The sequence below is a fragment of the Carassius auratus genome, chromosome 18 (genome assembly GCF_003368295.1).
Source record: "Carassius auratus strain Wakin chromosome 18, ASM336829v1, whole genome shotgun sequence".
Classification (NCBI taxonomy): Eukaryota; Metazoa; Chordata; class Actinopteri; order Cypriniformes; family Cyprinidae; genus Carassius; species Carassius auratus.
This window is the reverse complement of record NC_039260.1, coordinates 15264496-15287592: the sequence shown is the minus strand read 5'-3', so window position 1 is coordinate 15287592 and position 23097 is coordinate 15264496. Positions and strand designations below refer to the sequence as shown.

Below are 23097 nucleotides of genomic sequence, written 5' to 3'. Positions count from 1 at the left end.
AGTTGGCAGCTAGGTGGATATAAAAAAGTAACAAGATTTTATAAGGTATTCATTAGTCTAGCAATATTGTATGTTTTAAATACTACAATATTGCTAGATTTGTATGTATAATGATAGGATGTGAACATTCATGTTTCACATGACGAATATAGAAATATTTGTGATATTGTCAACAAGTAGAACATTATAAAATATACTAAACATTAGTATTAATCAAATGTATTTATCATGATATTATGTATTAGTATTGTGCTCTCATCTAACTTGAAGAAGGGGCTATTTTACAGTACTTTTCAGTTCGTAATATTTAATGCTACAACATCTACGCACTGCAGTCTTCCAATTTTGCTTAGCCCAATAAACAAAAGAACATCTTTGTGAAATTACATTTGAGAAAATGTCCGGGTGGCTCGTCTGTAAATGTCTTTTCAAATTGGTTGTGTTCTTGCCACGAATGAGCGCTCCGCGTGCTTTACGCTTTGTTTTGTTTTGTTCTTCGTCAAACGTGAAGTGAGCTGTGGACATTTTGTCGCTCTTTTAGACATCACCTCTTCGAATGCCGACTTCCCGGGAGCTCATTTAAAAACTGAAAACCTTCGCTTCACGTCTCAATAAGTCAGGCTCGGATTGGTTCTCTTCTCTCACGCAGTCTCGCCTGTTATGTTTTGCTGGTTCTTTTGTTCATTCCTCGCATCTCTCCCGTCTGCTGATTTGATTTTCGTCACAGTCTATTTTCGTCTCGTCCTTTATTCGTTGACGATAATGTCAATCAATTTAGTCATAGTTTTAGTCTCCATCAGTGCCTTCTATTTTAGTTTTCGTTTCGTTTTCGTCCACAAAAATATATTCGTGACGAAAATAATGACGAAAATATTTAGTCAACGAAATTAACACTGGTTGAAATAAAGTTGAATTTGTGTTTTATATATTTTGGTTAAGTTTGTTTCCTATACCAGCTGTAAAAAATTGTCTAGTAAGTCTGTTATTGATTTTAGTCTTATTTTAGTCGACTAAAATACCAAGCAATTTTAGTCGACTAAAATACCAAGCAATTTTAGTCGACTAAAATAAGACTAAAATTAAAACAAATCAGATGACTAAAACTTGACTAAAACTAAAAAGAAATATAGTCAAAAGACTAAGACTAAAACTAAATTAAAATTTCGTGTCAAAATTAACACTGATATGACAACTTATTACCTACACAAAAACAAGGAAATCAACTAATTGCCAAGACTGCAGACCTCAAGCTCTCTCACCCTCACGTTCTCTGCGCATAACGGTTTAAATGAACAAACAAATTTTTGTGCAAGCAATTTAAGGTCGCGACTGTTGTCCCAAATATAGAAGGCTTCAGTGATTGAAACAAATATTATTAATATTAATTGAAGTTTTACAGCATATAGAACTGACATTGAATGCTCCGAGCAAGCTGTGTGGTAAACATGGACCTTTTCCTTGACATGAAACGATAAATAATCAAACCTTGGAACCATTGCTTGACAGAACTTCCCGAAGCCTGCCCCATCCACGATACTGATCGGTCTCATGTCCTTACAAATGAACAAAATTATTTTATCCGTTATGGCCTCTTGTCGTGTTGCAGACAAAGAGCTTGTGGCGGGCGATGCAAAGTAACGTTAAGTGTCAAGACGTGACTGTTTAGCTGGAGTTCCACACATTATGCCATGCTCATTTGGGTGCTCATTTTTGAGATGTGACCTCATGTTGCTAATGGTCGAATGGTATGCTAACTGTATCTTAAATAGCTTGCATACAACTTTATCTCGTGGCTCAACAATTTTACCTCACTTTCTCTGCTGCGGTCGAGTTGGGCTCTGCACTTGCTGGCATCTTCCATGAAGATGCATCAACTTTCAGCAGTGATGCTGTGCCAGACAGTGCAACTCCTGTGACCTGTCCCTGAACCCTCAGGCGCGCTAGCGCGCCCACTCGCAAAGCAGACAACCACGCCTCTACTACCGCGGACGTTTTTTTTTCAACATTTTTTTAATTAGAATATTAATTTTCACCTTCGAAATTCGTTTTTTTATAAACTATTAGAATACATATTCAATTTTAGAACATTCGTTGACACCCTTGGGTTTTCATTTTGAAGTAAAAAGATAAACTTGAGGAAAAAAGGTGTAATAATAACATGCAACATTAAATTTAAACAAAGTCAAGGAACTTAAACTGAAGGCCAAATATGAATTATAGTGAGAGTTAAAACAAGGCACAGTTGGGACTAATCGGTTAACCATGGAAACAAACTAGAAATGGGAACAAAGGAATCAGGGACTAAACGAATTACAAACTAATCTATTAAGGAGAAGACAGAACAGAAACAGATTGCTACAGGTTATTATTAAATATTTCATGAATTAGTTGTACATTTTAGAAATCTTCACTTTTCATCAAAACCTGTAGGCCAACTGAGTGTAATCATTCACTTTGCATTTATAGTGATCCAAAATATTGGCAATTAAATATGTAAATATTCATGTTCCTGAATGTAAGTCATAGAGTATATTTTGTTCCATAACAACTAAATTAGCAAATGTTTATATTTATTTATTTCCATCAACAACACACAGGCTTATGCATCATCATCCTGCACATGCTTACATCTAAATATGTTACTATTTAAAAGTAAATGCACACTGTTCTTAAGGACATCTTCCACATCTTACCCTATATATTATAATAAAAACCCATTGATTTATGAAATTGAATTAATTCGCATGATTTTTACAGACTGAGAACTTTTCAAATGAGGCCCCCTTAAATTCTGTATATCATCATTTACTCACTGTTTCAGTATTTTTCTCTGTGTAACACAAAATATATAAAAGGTTTTTATTCATTGTGCATTTTGTTTTGGACTCCACAGTGACATTCAGTATTTGAAAAACAAACAAACGCATATATTTTTTCAAAATATAAAAAGTATGTAAGTAAGCAAGTAAATAAATATTAAAATACAGTAAATACATACATAGTCTCTCCCTGAAACTCACTTCAGGGACTTATTAAAGTCACTGCATATTGAGAATATATTTTCCCATATCTTTCAGTGTGGTGGGGTTCCTGAGGCCTATCCCAATGTCTCAGTCCACAGGGATTGTACAGGATGATATTTTAACACAAAAATTACAAATATACAAATATATCCTGGTTAACTGCCACAAATTCCTGGAATAAAAACATTATTAATTTTCTTAAGTGTGGTTTGTGAACACACCAGCATGACTGTGCTGGAAGAGATTAGGTTGAAAGGTCTTCCTGTTCCCTACTCCTTCAGGGAGATGCAGTACCCCCGCTAAGGCGGGTTGGTTCCCTGCCGATTCACATACGTCAGACGACATCCGATCCGGGGGTCCTGGGACTCTCCATGCATGTCAGGATTATGCCTGGTGCAGCAAATGACGCATCTGTCACTATCTCTTTGCACACTCCCTCCCCTTTTACAATAATCTAAATCAAATCCCTGCCGGAGTGTCCTAGATGGATTTGGAAAGTCAAAGCTGATGAAGACGCCCTTGGTTCTGATTTGCTCCAGACCTGTCGCAGTCACGAGCAGATAAACAAGGAGAAACTGTTCTGCCCTGAGCTCTGATCATGTCCACAGTGGGGAGTCAGAGGACATGCATAAGCTGTTCTATAGCCACTTAGGGTAATATCACAGACCAGGGCTTGGAGAGATACACAACTTTGTTCATCGCTGTAGATGTACCTTTTCTAAACAGAATATTGTAACGGTTTTGCCTACAAGATAAACTCTTTATGTGATTATTATTATTATTTTTAATGTGAATGCAGGAGTTGTAAAAATAGAACAATATGCTGAATCTCAATCTTACATATGGTACAAAATGTTTTGCTGCTTGCATCACAGCGTAAAGTATATTATATACTAACGATTAAAAGTTTGGGGTCTTTAAAAAAAAGAAGAAGATGTGAATGCTTTAAATGCATTAAATTGATGTATGACAGTGACAAATGTTAGAAAATATTTCTACTTCAAATAAATGCTGTTGTTTTAAACTTGAAATTTATCATAGAACACTGAAAGTTTGAATACAAAAATAGTAAGCAATAAAACTGCTTTCAGAATTTGTTATAATAAGAAAAGCTCATTGAGCAGCAAAACATCATATTGCTGCAAAAAAATATTAATTTTGTTATTTTTAGCTACACTGAATATAATTTTAAAGTTCAAAAATGACCACAGTTTAATTTTACTACAGACCTCTGACACAATCTCATGAACTCCCTGCAGTTTTTAGAGAACCCCCTGTTGAAAACCCTACTCATGCAACCAAAAAAATGATGAAGCATGTTTTGTTTATGAAAAATAAACAAAAAATACACTTTATCTGCATTAGCTACAATGGCTGAGTCTCTACATGAAAACAAGTAAAACTGCCATTTAGTGGGTAGCCCGGGAGCGGTTCTGTGGCCAGTAAAGCCTCTCAATTATTCAGCTCAGAGTAATTCACTCTCTATTTCTTTAATGGCTTGTTATCAGCACATATGGAGGAAACTACAGTCTAACAGCATACACTAAGCATTCTAAGCCACACAATGACGTGCAAAATTTAGCTGTACAGAAATACTAAATACTTTATCTCTACCTTTTACAGTAATTTCAAAATTTCTTATATTTTTTGTCTAGGTTATGTATTTAGACTCTTAAAGGGATATAGTTCACCAAAAATATTTGTCAGTTTCCTCATATTACATAAATAATGTTATTCATTTTAAGATTTTAAAGTGTATTCTTCTTTAAAATTATGTAATTCTTTGAAACAAGTTAGCTCCAGAAGTCACCCAGAACTGAGTTAAATGTTAGAATTTCAAATTGAGTAAATGAGCCAACTGCTTTTAATTAAATGGAACTTTAAAAATAATCTTGCTCATTATAAATGCAATAGAACCAATCCCAGTTAAGTACATGATATAAATATTCACTAATTAAATAGGATTTGTTGTCTGTCTGTTAACAAACTAGATTTATGCTGTCAATAGTATTTTATGTTTCAATGTCTATACAATTATAAGTAAATGTATGTGTGGTAGAACCACATTTATTATAAAGTACATATGAATACGCTCAAGATCACATTAGCTACATGGATTTTGGAAGAAGATTCAGAATTTTCAAGTAGTATTGATAGGGTTTTTTGCACCTGCAAATGCTTACACATGAAAGAGGAGCCATTGTATCACAGTATGTGTTATAAGTGTGATCAAAAGTGTGATTAAAAGTGTGCCTGGATCCAGCTTACAGTTTTACAATTTGTTTATTATTAATGTTTAAATATAATTAACCGAAGTGCCGTTATAAAACCAGCCTCTGAAAATAGTTAAACCAGTCACACGTTTTCCTCTAAAAGTCCACAAGATTAACCGGACAGATCTAACCCCTGTAGATGTTGTGATGTGATTGAGATGAGAGCCACTGCCCCCTGGAAGTACGATTTTGCCAGACTATTAAGCCAAATTATCCCTGACGTTTTTCCTTCCTGCCCCCCAACCACCTAAAAATGGCACCCTGTTGTTAAACAGACTTTACTTTTATTATCAATAAATACAGCAGAAATGAAAAGAGACAAGACTGCTATGTGTCGCAGTGTAAATGAGAGTCTGGGTTCGTGTGTATTTGGCTTGAAATGCTGTGTTGTGTATTTGTATATGTGTGTGAGAGAGTGTCAGCCTCCTTCAAAGGATGACTTTAAGACTTTGTCCCCAGGTCGGGGTCCTGTCATGTCAGCCAGAACACAGCAGGAGCTGCCCATCTGCAGAGTCAGGTCTCTGCCTCAGCTTGTAACCCAGTGTGTAACAGTGTGAGCACTTCATCATATTTGTGACTAGAGCAGAGGTGGAAAGTAACTAATTACAAATACTTTCATTTCAGTATTGAGTACAGTTTTACAATTTTTTTTTTTACTTTCATGAGAATTGTAATGTACAATGTATAATTCAATTGTAGTACTTTTACATTTACTTGAGTAGGATAAAACTAAAGTATTCAACTTCACTAAGTTTATTTTTCACCAAAAGTATTCCACTTTAATTTTAATAAAAAGTGCCTCTAATTATATCCAAATTAAGAATATATCTTTTTGGTTTCACTGGATTCCCAAGCCTAGGTATGGGTTAATGTTAAATAAAATGCTTTTTTTGTGTGTCCTACCAAAAATGTGCAAGGAGTCCATGCTCTATCTGCATGTTATTCAGCTGTAGTGATATCTGATGCATTTGTCCCATATAAGGGATTTCCTAGGTCTCCCTTGTGAAATAAATTTGCAGTAAACAAGTGTTAGGGTTAGGGTCAACCCTGCTCCATAATGCTCACATCATCTCATTTTGGTTAAAAATAGAAAACATAATACTAAAGTACTTTGTAACACAGTACATTGAGTTTGTTTTTAGCAAACTACTTTTTTTTTTACTCTTACTTGATGCATATTATTTTTCAGTACTTGCACCCATGTAAATTATTCCTTAAGTAGCAATAAATGTATATTTATTGTTTATCTGCTTAACCCCAGGGCATCCAAGATGTAGGTGACTTTGTTTCTTTAGTAGTACACAAATGGAAATGTTTTAAACCGTTGCAGTATGTCAGTCTTATAATCGAGGTAAATGGGAATCACGGGTACTATAACCAAAAAAAAAAAAAAAAACTAAATTAAACCCTTCGGATCGTGATGATACATTGATGTGGAAAGACATAAAACGATCAGTCTGTGCAAGAACCTGAACAGTATTTATATTGTTTTTTTAAATCATATGCACTGCAATGCCTGAACTGTCCAGGTGTTGAAAGTGCATTAGAGGAAAAAAAAAACTATATAAATACTGCACAGACCAATCGTTTTGTGTTTTTTATTGTATGTTTTAGCCGTGATTCCCATCCACTTACATTATGAGTGTGATAGACTGCAAAAAGATAGACTAAAAATCTCTGTTTGTCTTATACTGAAGAAACAAAATCACCTACAGTACATCTTGGATGCAATGGGGGTAAACATAAAATTTTCATATTTTGGGTGAACTATCCCTTTAAGTACAATTTCTTAGTTGAAGAGTGTGTGTTTGTGTGGCCTAGAGGGATAAATAATTAATTACAAGTTCAAAAAAATTAACAGCTCAAAATGTGGACTGTGCATTTCTGAAATCTTTAAAAAACAACCATGTTCTGTGACCAAGGACAAGTGGTATTTGTGACCATGCTCTAAGAAACTCACAGTGAAATCATCTGTGCTTGATTTCCACTGAATCTGAATCTCTTCAACTGTTTTTAGGTGAGTTTCTACAGGCTGCCCCAGAGGGACAGCAGACCATGGCTGACAACAACTCTCAGGAAAAAAAGCCTCGCTGCACATCACTAGAGATCGGTCTTCTGACGATTGTTTCTCTGCTGTTCATCATTATTGTGGCTCTCATCGTACTCTTCATCACACATAGTGGCAAAGGTGAGTGCATGCGATTCTTTTCATCATCATGTGACAGAAAAACTGGCAGTGCTGCTTTTGAGACACCTTTTCCATTGTGGTCTGTCCAGAAATTATTGGCAAAGCTTTTTTTACCCTTTTGTCCATGAAAACCCAAGTTGGAATTATATTTATAATTATATTTCCCAAAGGAAACATTCATACAACAAAACTTTATCATAAAGATGATGCACAGAAAAAGTTGTGTTGGATTTACATGATTTAATCATGTACATCAATTCCACATGAACCAGTTGAGCAACATTATTTGTAAATTCAACATGTGTGTGTATGCAGCATATTTTCTGTTTTGTTCTAACAAAAATAAATGAATAAAACATAATAAAATAAAATTATAAATCCCATAAAAAATTGTGCATTGCCAGGTTGCCAGTAGCCAGTTCAGTGTTTTGCACATCAACACAAAATTAAAAATACTATTTGTTAGTTCGCTTTATAGGGAGTATTATTATTGTTTTCAGCTGAATGAAAAAGGTTTCAATTGGAAATCATGATTTTCCATTAGAACAATATATAAAAATGTACTTTTAATAAATGACACAGATGTCCCACATTTGTTTAGAGTACGGTACATTATATATATATAAAAACAATAATTATATTGGCAACAAAATCACAGTGAATTGTCATGTACTGTAAATATTGAATACATTGCCATGCCTCACAAAAAATGTTTTCTTTAACCAGACAACTGTTGGTAAGTGAAAACATATTTCGATTCTGTGGTTATTTTCCTAGGGCAGTATTGAATCAAGCTGGCACATACTGGTGTTCCCCAAATAATATCTACTCTGTAATATGGTTGGTTACCCATGTAAGCCCCTTTCCCTTGTTAGGCCTCTGAGCAGCATATGGAGCTTATAGGGACTCACTGCAGCTTGCCTTTCACACCCTGATCATCTGCCATTAATGTGTTGGATAAATGTTTAAACAGCAAAGGCAGATTGAATGCTGAAATACAGAGATGATCTCCACATGCTCTTCCTCTCAGCCCCGGGGGTCTGGATAAGAGGGCAGGGCGGTAGGGACTAAGGTCAGATAGTGGATGCCTATTGAATATTAGTTCAGTGATAAATTCTCATAAATAATACTCTATGTCTATGGATACATATAACATGTATAGAGAACATTTTCTGTGGAGATGAAAAATCAACCCACCACAGAGAAAGAATTTTTAAATACAATTTGATTTATTATTTAATCAATTATTAATAGTGTTAATTTGCTCCTGACCTCTGATCCCTTGTGCTTCTTTTTCCTTTGTAGATGGTGTCTGCATAACAGCTGACTGCACACAGTCAGGTAAAGATATTTCACAACATACTGCAAATAATTAATCATGTAATGTCTGAAAGTAAAATGTCTTTCTTGCACACGTATTATAGATTTTTTTTATTACTTTTTTAATTGTCATAAAGTTCATACATAAAAAATTATCTGGCATTATAGCATCCCGCCTCATTGAGAACATGGACCCCACAGTGGACCCCTGTGACAACTTCTACCAGTATGCCTGTGGTGGCTGGCTAAAGAAGAACATCATACCTGAGACCAGTTCACGTTACAGTACCTTTGACATTCTAAGAGATGAACTGGAGGTGGTACTCAAAGGTAGAATGACACTATTATATGCTGTAGGGCTAGTTATCAGCAACTAAAAATATGTATGCATGTAATTCAAAGGCAATAAGATCAAAAAAGAAAAAGGCATACCCGTCGGGCCATGTCTCTCACTAAGTCCATGACACAATATTGTAATGTTGCTTTGTTGTTAGTGAGCTGCTTACTGTATCCTACCTACATAGGCAGTCGTCTACTAAGGTAGCAGAGTAACTAATTTAGAGTGCTTTACATAGGCAGAAACTCATGGGGTGAAGTGCAATTGATTTCTGAAGAGTTTGATGTTAGCATGTACTTTAATGATCACAAAAATATGGAGCCCCAGACATGATATACTGGGAAAAAAGATATTGTGTCCAAAAATGTACAATTAGGTTCCCATGGCTTAATAATTTGTGGCTGCAGTTTATTAATTTTTATTTCCCGTTTTCTGTAAATATTTACCACGTTATACTTAATTGCTCTAAATCATAGCCATGTTGTAATTTGTTCTTTTGTATTCATTTATTTAAATTATGACCATGATTCACTTAAAATGGGGGAACCAATGAATACGTTAAGTGAATTAATTAATAAAGTCACTATAATATTTTGTTTTCCTCCTGTGGGCCACAAAAACAGCAACTAAAAACAGGTAGAATCCATTGAGATGTGTCTGATATGAGCTATTTTAAGCTCAGTGAGACCCTGCCTGAGGCTCAGACGTTGAAATTTAAAGCTGTGCTTCTTGTTCCTTTTAACACAGTTGTGGAACCTGTCAGACAAAATTTCATCTGTAAATGCTGACAGCACTGTAATGTGTCTTGAGGTATGGAGAGAGCATTGATTCTTTGTTAACTGGTCATAATTCGCAAGTAGTTCTCAGTTAGGATATTTTTATTTAATAATTATCAAATAAGGAACTACCTTTTGTCCTGAATTTGCTACTACTTACTGCTTAGTTAATCTCGCTCCTCTATTAGTTAATAGTATTAAGTTAAGTGTTAATGCAGTACTACCTATTTCTTCCTGCGTTGTTAACAACGGACTATTATTCTAAAGTGTTACCCATTGATGTAATACTGCAGGGTTGTAAAGGATGTGGACTGATGATGTGGGAATGGCTCTGGGGTGATCAGAGGCTTCAATTTGAGGGTCCTCAGCTCCGGGAGCCATATGACCTTAGCTGTCTGACCAGGAATGAAGAGATTTTTAACCTTTGCATGGGCACTGATTTACAGGGACAATTTCAGAGTGGCCCCTTGAGATTTCAAGAGATTTTTTAAAGGGGGCGTAGATGAGGAAGCATGTGTACTAATCATCATACTCCAGGAGGTGTAGGGAGGATGGCTTGACCTCATAAACGCAGGAGGTTTGGCTGGAGAGGTTATGAGCTGTAGGGGGCTGTGCACAGACAGATGCTTGTGGATGTTTTGTGGAGTTAAAATTTATTGAATCTCAGGGGGGCTCAAGATTCAGGGGTCAAATGCTACTAGAGCTATAACTTAACCTGGATGGTAGTGCTTGTCAAAACATAGCTCGCTCAGCTCTCTCTGTGCCACCTTTTAAAAATTAATGATCTGTTACAATCAGCCCTTTCTTCATGAGCTTTTAATTCAGAGTGGTATTGAGTTATTGATTTACAGCAAAATCAACAAGGACGTGCTTAATTTTTAATTTATTATTGCCTTGATGAGAATTTCTATGACATTTCTCACCTTATTTAACGTTTAATTAATTGAAAATCATTGCTAATCAATGAACAAACTCTGAGGGTGAAATAAAAATAACCATCAAGGAGTAGTGAGGATTGTGTCTTCCCAAGAGAAATCTAAATCCTCTCATTAGCATTTTTCAGTGTGATGAGCTTTTGAGGGATGAAAGGAAATGCTGATTGGAAAATAAGAGTCTATTTAGAGATTCGATTAGACTTATGCAAATGCAGTTTTGATGAAATTATTGTTCAGGGCCTTTCCTTCGGTTTCCCAACCTCACTTTTGTATTTCAGCTGTTGGGACTTGAGAGATGGTTTTAAATTGTGGAGTAAATGCTTATGAAGACTATACTTATGGGACCAAAGTCACCACGAGACACATTCCATTCTAATATTCAAATTAGCATTCAGCCTTAATGGTTTCTTAGTAGTTCAGCATCAAATGATTACATTTGATCACACACTTTCACTTGCTGTATAGCTATTGTGTGTATAGTGAGATTAGCCAAAGCTCATGCCATAAAAGTCTGTAAAAAACAAGTGTTGAAAACACTTTAAAGGGTTATTATGCAAAATCCACTTTTAGATGTTGTTTGAACATAAATGTATATTGGCAGTGTGTGTACACAACTACCTTATAATGATACAAATCCATCCACTACTTTTTTATAAATCATGAAGCAGTGTCTCAGAGCTCATTGATCACAGAATCTATAAAGTGTGACATCACACTTTATCAGCCCCAGAATTTAAAAGCAGCATTCAAGTAAGAAATACTCTTCTTATTAGAGCTATTAAGTTGTTGAGTCCAGAGCAGTGAGAGATTTTCTGATTTATTTTATTGTTTGGGTCATATTAACAGCATAGACCCAAATAGGGAAGTTATGGCCTAATGGTTAGAGAGTCGGACTCCCAATCGAAAGGTTGTGAGTTCGAGTCCCAGGCCAGCAGGAATTGTGGGTGGGGGGAGTGCATGTACAGTTCTCTCTGTGGACTGTGGATCTGTCTCTGGGGCTCATCTAGTTGTCCTGGTCTCTGCTGACATTCAGGGCTGTCGAGGTCATCTCTAGGTGCTGATCCACCATCTGACCTGGATACAGACTGGATCTGGTTGCTACAGTGACCTCAGAATAAGAGAGAATCAGACTAATATTAGTGTATATGCTATTCTTCTAACGATGTAGCAAGTACATCGTGTGTTATGGGTAGGGATGGGTACCGACACCCGGTATTAAACTGGTTCCCGGGGATAAATTTTGAAAGACCGTAGTATCAGTAAGATCTGATGCTATCGTTCTGCTTTCATTACTGGAGGGAAAAAAATAATAATGTACTATGTATTTTTGCTTAATAATGTTATCGGGCACATTTTATCTCACCAAACATTTCTAATGTGCGATCATATTAAGATGTTTGTCTGTGAGATCTGCGAGATCTCTAATGCACACCGCTGAGGCTCCCGCTTAATAAAAAGAGTGACGATGGCGGAGAGAGCAAAACTTTCCAAAGTGTGGTTATACTTCACTAGAGTTGATGCAGACAACGCTCATTGCAACAAACAAAATTTTTGCATGTAAGGGTGAAAACAAAAGCAATCTGTTAAAGCATCTTTCAAAAGTGCATTATGTGCTGTACATTATGGCTGTTTCTTGCACTACAAATAATTGTTTTATTAATTTTACATTAAAGAATAAAGAAATATTAATTCTGTTCTCAGCTTGTTCTTAAAAAAAAAAAAAAAGTACCGATAAGAATACCGTTAAAGTACCGGACCATTAAGCAGTATCGTTAAGAGTAGTAATATCGTTAAAACCTTAACGATACCCATCCCTAGTTATGGGAAGTGTTCCCGGTTACAGATTTTCAAAATGATTGCACCCTAAAAATCCTTTAAAGAATTCCTAAAGAAATGTATGAGTGTGGTATGTGTAAGCCAGGTTAAAGAGATGGGTCTTTAATCTAGATTTAAACCGACAGAGTGTGTCTGCCTCCTAAACAATGTTAGGTAGGTTATTCCAGAGTTAGGAAGCTAAGTAGGAAAATGATCTGCCACCTGTAGTTGATTTTGATATTTGCGGTATTATAAAAATATTTAACATAAACTTGTTTGTGAAAGCCGCTCTCTGTTTGCGTGCTTCGGATGTAAGCGTCCAGAAAAACGTATATCAGAAATTTAAACTGATATGGCTTTAAAAAGTGTTATTTCAGTGCAATATGCATGATAATCAAAACCAAACATGTTTTTTGGTAGAGATCTGAGATACAAGCTAAAATTGCACAGTCCTGTTCTGGGAAAGAGGGCATGGAGCAGCAGATCATTTACATTTAAAGATATATTAACTAAAACAGCCTGTTTCTGCTTCCACTCAAAATAGGCATTTTTAAAATTATATAATAATTTATCTGTGGGGTATTTTGAGGGCATAATAGGTGCCCTTTAATAATGCTTACATTGCACCTTTGCCAGTCAAGAGTCAGATGTTCCATTTCACTCTTGGTGCAGACTTTGATCACTTCTATTTAATATTACTTTTATTTAATGATCCTGCTTAGCACCAAAAAGCAAACCTATATTAAACCTTCCAGTAAGAACATACATAAAAGGGTATTTTGAATTTAATTTTATTCTACACAACATATTAGCTGTTTTTCTAAGCCATTTTTTGGCATAAATAATAATTCAAGTCGTCCATCTTCAGCACCAAGCTTCACATACTTGTGGCATTAATTCATTACCTTATTACAGCAAATGTGGCTATTTACCCTAAATGCTGTTCAAATTATATATCTGGCCAGGGAGTATTTTCAGCATAACCGCTGGAAATAGCCAGAGTTACAGTACAATCCAAAACGTATAGAGAGTGTAAAGCTGATAAAAAAGAGAGAAGCAGGAAGGAAATACAAAGAGTGAGAGAGAGTTTTTTTTTTTAAAACCGGCAAATAGGAAGATAAAGGAGGAAAAAAGAGGAAAGAAAAAGGCATCAGTCTTTTTTCCATTTTCGGCAGACAGGGCACTTTGCATCAATTCTATCCTATAATTTGGGGGTTTTTGCCATCACAGAAAATGGAAGATAAATTTACTACATTATGGATCTCAATGTCTAAATGTTAACATGTCTCTAGCAGACTTAGCCCTCTGTGATAGGCTGAGAGAGGCATAATCAAGCTGACAGAAAATGGGTTATAAATACTAGAAGCTTTCTGAACAGGGCCAGCAAAATACTCATGAATATACATGCAGGAGATGCTCAAGGAAAGGGCTGTTTCCTGCCGGGACAGAGTGGGCTTTGTCAGGAGATGTGGGTCAGATAAGGCTACTGATCTCAATATCAAAAAAAGTAACTTTCAGTGGAGCTATATATAAGCTTTTGTGGTCATTCCATTGAGAGAGAGAGAGAGAGAGAGAGAGAGAGAGAGAGAGAGAGAGAGAGAGAGAGAGAGAGAGAGAGAGAGAGAGAGAGAGAGAGAGCCAACAGTAGTTTGGCTTTGATATAGATACATCTGTTTTCATTTATTTCCACTTCAATGGGTGTGTTTGGAAATTCAGTGTTGTTGTTTTTTACATTTGTAATTTGTGTTCCACAAATTATGGCTTACAACAAACAAAGAATATAAAAACATTTTATTGCTTGTTAAAGTACTGTTTGGGCTAACTAATGACTAAATCTGTGGTGTATTTAGTCAGTAGTCTGGAAAATGTACTAAATAGTTGTGAGAGAATTCCACAAGATTTGCGTTGACTGTAAATATTAAAATACTAAATATCCCTATAATTGAATCAGCTGCTAAAACAAAGTAATGGGCACAATATATAAACTATAGCTCTATAGGCTGGTTAATGGAACAAGTTTTTTAAGGGTTTCTGAAACAAGCATTTTGTCTGTAAATTAGCTCTACGTATAATGAAAGAGAAAAAACGATTAATCTGCACGTCAGATGGTTGGAGAAAAAGAGTGACTGAGATGAAGTGACAGAGTTTTGAAGCTGTAGGGGTTCTTGCCACATGGCCACCAAGCGGTCTCTAATCCAATCACTCACACATGATCTGTGCCCTTTCACAGGAAGCACTGGGACCCAAGCACTAATTAAAACAAAATCTGAACACAAGTACTGCAAACAGGATATAAGCGATTTAAAGCAACAACTGGGCCACTTACTGAAAGAGAGGTAGATGGGAGCAAAGTAGTCACAAAAGCACAATGTATGAGGGTTTCATTTGGGAGTATGTTTACCTACTCTCTATGATGGTGATGCAAAACTGACATATAAAATCCATCTCCAACACAGTTTTTTATACTGTCCAACAAATGCAATGATACTTTATATTATTTTACTATAGGAGTGCTGGAGAGAGAAGAGAGTGGAAGCAGTAGCTCACTGACCAAAGCCAAAGTTCTCTACAGGTCCTGCACTAATGAGAGTGAGTATTGATTTATTAAAAACTTATATAGCTCAGGTTTAAAGGGATAGATTACCCAAAAATAAATATTCTGTCATTAATTACTCACCCGCATGTCGTTCTAAACCACCTCCGTTCATCTACGGAACACAAATTAAGATATTTTTTATGCTTTTTTAGAGCTCTCTGACCCTCCCGTAGACAGCAATGTAATTAACACAATCAACATCCAGAAACATATCAAGAAGATCGGTAAAATAATCCATGTGACATTATGGATTATTATGGCTGCACCACATGGATACGCTGTTTACATCGTTTACACTTTGATCTGTACATAAACAACGTGACCATGTGGTGCGGCTGACATGGAACAGCATATACTGTTTACGTTCAGTGGATACTCTCCAAAATGGCATTAGTGTTATGCAGAGGAGACAAATTGTTGAATAAAGTTTTAAAGTTTTTTTGTTTTCTTTTGCGTACAAAAAGGATTCTCGTAGCTTCATAAAATTACGGTTGAAACCCTGATGTCACATGCATTATTTTACCAATCTCCTTGCTATGTTTCTGGACTTTGACGATTTTTGGGTGAACTATCCATTTATTATTATGTCTTCATTAATTGTCAGAAAGATTATGTTATGACTCTGTCCATGGAAGATGTCTTATTCAAACCAATATGCATCTCTTCAAATGAGCTGCCAAACATGAGATTCATAAGAGATTCTCAACAAACAAATTCAAATTTCCACAACTTCAGTATTCACTGGATGCTTAAATAATGTTGCATTACTTTAATATTTTCCTGACAGGCGTCATTGAACAGAGAGGTGGGGCGCCTCTTCTTAAAGTGCTGCCAGATGTCTTTGAGTGGCCTATAGCAATGGACGATTGGGACACCACCTACGGTAGGAAAAAATTTCTCAGTAGATTTTTATACATGTGCCCAATTACCTCATAAGTACTTTATATCCCATTTTCCCCTCTCTCATCTCCTCTACAGGAATGAATTGGAGAGCGGAAGATACCATAGCCAAACTGAATGAGAAATATGGAAAGCAAGTCCTAATAAGCTTTTTCATTGGCACAGATGACAGAGACTCCAATGCGCACATCATTCATGTAGGTGTGCGCATCTACAGACTACCTCTTTTCTCTTTTACATACAAACACAAATGCATGTTTGCTTTTGGTGAAAACACTTCTCCACAGGAAAAAAAGTGTATTTTAAGTCGCAAAACTGCATAATTGCTTTAAACAAACATTATCCTTGTTTATTGCTTTGTGAGGTTTTCAATTGGAGTAAATTTTACAGTTTAAATGGGGTGGCATTACATGTGCATGTGTTGAGTTTTCTATTAAGAATGAAAGAGTGATTGTCTCTTGGTTTTATTCTCTGTGCCAGTTTGACCAGCCAAGTCTTGGCCTCTCCTCAAGAGACTACTATGTTTGCACGGGACCATATGAGGAGGTAAGAATAGCCTGTTAAAAAGAAAGGAACAGGTGGATTTCATGTGGACAGGTGTACAAACTGATCCTCGTGCTTTTATCTCCTTCTCTCTTTCTTCCCTTCATCTCTCTTCTCCATGCTAAAAATATGAGCTTAGTAATTAATAATAATTAATTAATTAATTAATTTTCTGTCTTAGGCTAGTCTAACCAATGGACAAGAAGGGTCTCTAGTTGTCTGTATTTTTCTACAACACATTTTATTTAGGAGTTACAGATAAAACAACCCATATTGGATTTTCCCAGACCACACAAGCTAGAAGTGAAAGATAAACACAGTCCATCTCCTAAAAGATCCAACAGTCTACTCAATTAAAATAAGATAATTTGCATATAATTTCTTTTGAAACGTCTCTCTTAGACTGGAGTGTTCAGACTCAGTGGACACAATCTGTTATCATCATTAGTTATCATCAACTGATCATTATTCAGGTCAGACATTTAAGTCCTGTCTGCCTTTATTATGTTCCAGGCCTGGCTTATTTAATGCAATAAAGAAAGCTAGAAAGGGTCAAACAGATAAAAATACTTGGACCAAAATCTTGTCTCTGTTTACATTTTGAACTTATTAAGATCTCTAAGAACTTTTTGCAGGAAAAGCAGAGAATGATAATTTCACAGAGTGCCCAAATGCTTCCTTAACGACTGGAACCCAGAATCTGGCTACTATCCTAAATGAATGACGAAAATATGAATGCTAACAGGTACTAAATTTAGCACTCATGTGTTTTCAATGTGTGTTTTTCTCAGGCCTGTGTGACATATGAGAACTTCATGACTGACTTGGCAAAGCTTATCCGAAAAGAGCGGCGTCTGGAAGTCAATGACACTAATATCAGGCAAGAGGTTGCCCGGATGATGATGATGGAAAAGGAAATTGCTAATGTAAGCATGGAACACTTCTAAAATTAAAACAATAACCACTCTGATAAAATCTACTGGTGTCTTATAAGTCCTGAAACACTTTAGCAAAATTAACACCTTTCAACCTGTTGGAAAGGTTAGAGTAACTGCAGTATTTGAATGTCACCAGATGTTCAGTAATGCATGTTGGAACTAGAGCTTAGATTCTCTGCGGGCCGGGCCGATATTTCCCGCCACCGTCCTCGGGCCGGGTCGGGTCGGGCCCTTGATAAAGCACGTCACGTGTCATGCGCAGCGTCTCGTCCACTCGCAGTCTCGCATGCGTGACGCATCACACCTGCTGTGCGCGCTGTAGCCTACTATTCAGTAGATTAAGTGCAACATGGAGCTTGAAGAAGCAAAGAAAAAAAACAGGAGAATAAACTTTGAGCAAGTTTGGAGGAAAATCGGAGGTATGGAAACATTTTAAACTAGTCGTGAGGAGTGACAACATATGTGTTGGCTTTGTTTCATGCATTAAATGCGCCACACACACACACACACACACACACACACACACACATATATATATATATATATATATATATATATATACAATATATACAGCTCCCCCATACTACAGCAGCACCTGCGGTAAAAAAAAATAAATAAATAATAATAATCTGGCTCCGCCCCTGGTTATAACGGGCCATATATTAAAAATGGTCGGGTTTAAATCGGGCTCTGGCTCATAATTACAGTGAAAGTGTCGGGCCGGGCTGGGCTCGGACACAACATGCTCGGGCTCGGGTAGGGTCGGGCTTGATTTGTTGGGCACGATCGAAGCTCTAGTGTGATATGCTCAGATTTTTTGTTTCTAGTCAAACTTCTGGCAGCAGCATTCTGAATGAGCTTTAGCTGTCTAATGGTGAGGAGACCATTACAATAGTCCACCCTGCTGGTGGTAAAGACATTAACAATTTTCTCTAAGTCTTGATGGGAAACAAAATATCTAATTATTGCAATGTTTTTACATGATAGTATGCTGATTTAGTAACTGCTTTGACATGACTACTGAAACTAAGGCACTCAGGCATTCAGACCCTGATGTGACGCTAAGCAATTTTCTGAGCTAAACTATTTTTACTATTTACACCTAATATATATATATATTAGTTGTGGGCCGTTATCGGCGTTAACGTGCTGCGTTAACGCGAGACTCTTATCGGGCGATAAAAAAAATATCGCTGTTAATCTATTCTCAAAGTTGGGTTGGGAGCTGTGTCTAGGCGAGCTATGATGACTTTCACCTTAATATTTTATATAACCGACTGGCTGAGGCCAGCCTAAAAAGATGCTCAGGACAGTTGAGGGGCCACTGCTGCGCATCATCACGAAAGCTTATCTTTTTCACATGTTTTTACGCCTTACCGCTTGTCGATTTAAACATTAAAACATCCAAACACAAGACGCGGAAAAGATGAACGGAGTAGCTGGTTACTGGTGTTCGGTGTGCACGAGAGAGAGAGAGAGCCGCGTATCACGAAAAGTGACACTGAACCGAGCTCTCTTCTGCGAAGAGAAAGGCGTCTCAAAACACTTGAACATCGAATTTGCTTATTTTTGCTCTTGTGCCGACAAATACATACAAAATATGTCAAAATATCCACCTTGGAAATTATGCTCGAAAAAGCAGTTATTTTTTAAGTGAAAAGTAAACAGTTGAGGAAAAAAATGGGATGTGTATTATATTGGATGCGTTCATCGTCTCTTAAAGTGACCGCGCCTAATTTAACTACTGGCTGCTGTAATGTTAATCCAAGAAAATGAAAGAAAATCACTCACTGCTCTTGACTGAATTACTTTGTAGTTCTAACAGTCAAACCAAAAATTATTCAGACACACGGTATAATTTTTGATATATATAGCAAAACTGTAATAATGTGAGAAATGTTGAAGGTGTCTGAATAAATGTAGGTTTGATTGTATATTTCATTTTTACATTGAAGACTATCCAGTGCTATTTTACATTAAATTATTTGGTTTCTGTACCTTGACACCTAAAAACTTAAACATTGGTGTGAAACAGGCTTAATGTAGTTTGCACCTTGTGCAATGTGGAATTAGTTTACAGCTTTTTCAAGCACTTTGTGATGCATTTTGGAAACAGGAGATGAGCCCCTTTTCTAATGCACCACCTAGCTTGATAAACCCCTTCTCAAAGACTTACTGTTTGTCAATTTTATTTGGGTAACACACATATTCTGAATGCCTTCGGCAGAATTCGAATGAGCCATTTTAATCTAGATTAATCTAGATTAATTTCAAGATCACAGTGAGATTAATCTAGATTAAAAAAATTAATCTATGCCCACCACAAATATATATATATACAATAAATAAAGACAACACAGACTAGCCCTGATACGGAGATGTAGCAAATATGGCTGCCGAGTGAACTTTCCTTTAAAGGGATGTCAACATAACAGAGAGCTAAACACTCTCGTGCAGTGTATGTTTCATTCAAACTCAAAGCTGAAAGACGCTCTTGTGCAGAAAGGCAATACATGCACGATTGCGATGATATATGTTTTATGTGTTTTTCAAGTGATCTCCAAGTAATAAATAAAGTATCTGAATAATGCAGTGCTAACTGACATAACATTTACTGTATGTGGTTTACATATGTTTGTGTGTGTGTGTGTATGCGTGTGTGTGTGTGTGTGTGTGCGTGTGTATGTATGCGTGTGTGTGTGTGTGCGTATGCGTTTTCCTGCAAAAGTAAAAGTTAGTTTAAAGCACTTAATTAATGTCTATTAATGTATTAACTAAAGTAAGGATTTGTAAGTACTTTATTACTTATTATAAAGTTTTATTGTAAATTGCACAAAATACCTTAATATTCACAAAAACAAAAACATTAAGTAGTTCCAACTAGAGCTTTGATCGGGCCCAACAAATCAAGCCCGACCCTACCCGAGCCCGAGCACGTTGTGTCTGAGCCCGGCCCGGCCCGACACGTTCACTGTAATTATGAGCCCGAGCCTGATTTAAACTTGACCATTTTTATTATATGGCCCGTTATAACCAGGGGCGGCGCCAGATTTTTTTTTTTTTTTACCGCAGGTGCTGCTGTAGTACGGGGGAGCTGTATATATTGTGTGTATATATATATATATATATATATATATATATATATATATATATATATATATATATATATATACAGTATATATACATATATATATATATATATATATATATATATATATATATATATATATATATATATATATGCGTGCCGCATTTAATGTATGAGACAAAGTCAACACATACGTTGTCACTCCTCACGACTATTTTAAAATGTTTCCATAACTCCGATTTTCCTCCAAACTTGCTCAAAGTTAATTCTCCTGTTTTTTTTCTTGGCTTCTTCAAGCTCCATGTTGCACTTAATCTACTGAATAGCAGGCTACAGCACGCACAGCAGGTGTGATGCGTCACACGTGAAGTGCTTTATCAAGGGCCCGACCCTAAATTTTAGGATTGATTTTAAAGTACTTTTACTCATATATATTATCTCTCAATGACCTATATCTAGGACCAAAATATATTGCAGATATGCTCACTGAATATAAACCTAACAGACCACTCAGATCATTAGGATAGAGTCTGTTAGAAATACCAAGGCTTCACACAAAAAAAGGGGAATCTGCTATTTGTTATTATGCCACCCGTAGTTGGAATCAGCTTCCAGAAGAGATCAGATGTGATAAAACATTAGTCACTTTTAAATCAAGACTAAAAAAATCATCTGTTTAGCTGTGTATTTATTGAAAGAGCACTGTGCTCAATTATCTAAAATTCATTTTAAATAAATGATTTTTCAAAGTTTTTAAATTCAGCAGAGAGCTGAAAACAGATACGTGCAAGTTAATTTGCGATTCATATTTCACATCTGAAAGAGAGGTGTATGAATGCATACATGATGGATGATCTTAAGATCAAATTTGGGATGGTTTCTCTGCAACGTTTTATATTTTATATATGAGGCCCCTAATCTCTGATACTGGCCTGATTTCAGTCCCTTCACTCTGATTGCATGCTCTGCATGCTTCTCTTCTCTGGTCTTCTTCCCATCCTCCTGCCTGGTTTGGCCAACAACTTTGACTGTTCTACCTCTTGGGGCATAATTCTCTCCCTACTGGTTGGAGCTGTCTCAAGATTGTCCACTCCTGTGCTGGGTGACCTTGTGTGTTTTCAGTAAATCTTTAATTCTCTCACTGTGCATTTGAGTCCCTTCCTGCTGACCTTGACACTCTCGGTTGCTTATAAAAAATCAAGTCCTATCTAAATACATATTTAAACTCAGTAAAATCTGAAATGAACTACCCCATAAATGTTGTTTCTTATGCTCTAATGGTATTTAAAAAGTTTATTTCAGGCTAGACCAGCTAATGCGCATGGGCATCAAAACATGCTTGTGCGCATTGGCTCAACTAGTCTCAGGTTTTTATGGGAACAGAAGTTTCCAATGGCAGCTGCAACAACTTTACCAATCCGCTACTGGCTCTTTCATTTTGAAGGTGGGACTAATCCACCATAGTGTGAGTTGCAGTTTTCTCTTAAGTGCTGTTTCCGGGTCCAAGCCTCAACTCACTTCACTTGAGAATACTACCTCAGCAGCTGTTTATGAGCACTGTTTATTCATATTAAACATTTTAGCTAAACTTTTTCAAATTTACCGTGTACACTACAGTCTCCATGCTCACAGCATCCCTAATTTTTATATTTATTTATTTTATATATTAAGAGTTTGGTCTCAAAATGCGATAAATGGCATAAAAAAATACATAATAATAATAGTTTCCACCAAAATCAGTATTGTTTCTGGTCGGTATTGAAAAGTAAATTTTCAATTTTGCACAAAATGTGATGTTCGCAGAGTTATTGGGTTATGTTTTTTTTTTTTTTTTTTTTTGCAGAATGTGATATATCCAGATTCTGTGGTTTAATGTGATATTGTTTTCTATCTAGCTATTTTCTTGTTTAAGAAAACACAAGACGTTCTCTTTCAGTTGGTCACTCTCGACGTCACATCGATGACTGTTGAAATTGGGATCCCTACAAAACCACAATGGGTGCTGCCCCTTCCAGTGCCCTGTGCGAGCCACACCTATTAGGTGTAGGCCGGGGCTCGGAACAAGTTGTAATTGGATAACACTGGTAAAACGTACCCGTTCCGCTTGGAACAGGGATACTGTGGAAGCCCCATCTGTCTTTCCGGGAGCAAATACACATATCCGTTTAGGTGTATATGAAGAAATTTTTGGTGATTAAAACCCTCTTGGGAAGGCAGAAATCTGGAAGGATTTAACCTCCTGGCCCCTCTAAGGAACCTTCCCATTCATGCTTCAGGTCAATCACTGCAAACCAATCTCAGGACGGATGCACCCAAAGATGTGTTTTTTGCGTCAACATCTGGAATGGTAGCCAATGAAGGGCCT

At 36.4% G+C, this 23097-nt stretch overlaps 1 protein-coding gene across 3 annotated transcripts in view; it reads left to right on the top strand.

Annotated features, from left to right (window-relative positions):
• Positions 1–23097, top strand: part of LOC113118535 (neprilysin) — a 45122-nt gene that overhangs the window by 6098 nt on the left and 15927 nt on the right. Inside the window, exons 2-10 of one of the 3 annotated variants that reach the window (XM_026287778.1) lie at positions 5756–5813; positions 7314–7484; positions 8790–8825; positions 8973–9134; positions 15176–15256; positions 16051–16146; positions 16242–16360; positions 16644–16709; positions 17498–17632. In XM_026287778.1, the coding sequence (XP_026143563.1) occupies positions 7352–7484; positions 8790–8825; positions 8973–9134; positions 15176–15256; positions 16051–16146; positions 16242–16360; positions 16644–16709; positions 17498–17632 (828 nt within the window). In that variant the 5' untranslated portion in view covers positions 5756–5813; positions 7314–7351. Of the gene's footprint in view, positions 1–5755; positions 5814–7211; positions 7227–7313; positions 7485–8789; positions 8826–8972; positions 9135–15175; positions 15257–16050; positions 16147–16241; positions 16361–16643; positions 16710–17497; positions 17633–23097 lie in introns of those variants that run through there. The other 2 variants (XM_026287779.1, XM_026287777.1) reach the window with 2 other exon arrangements.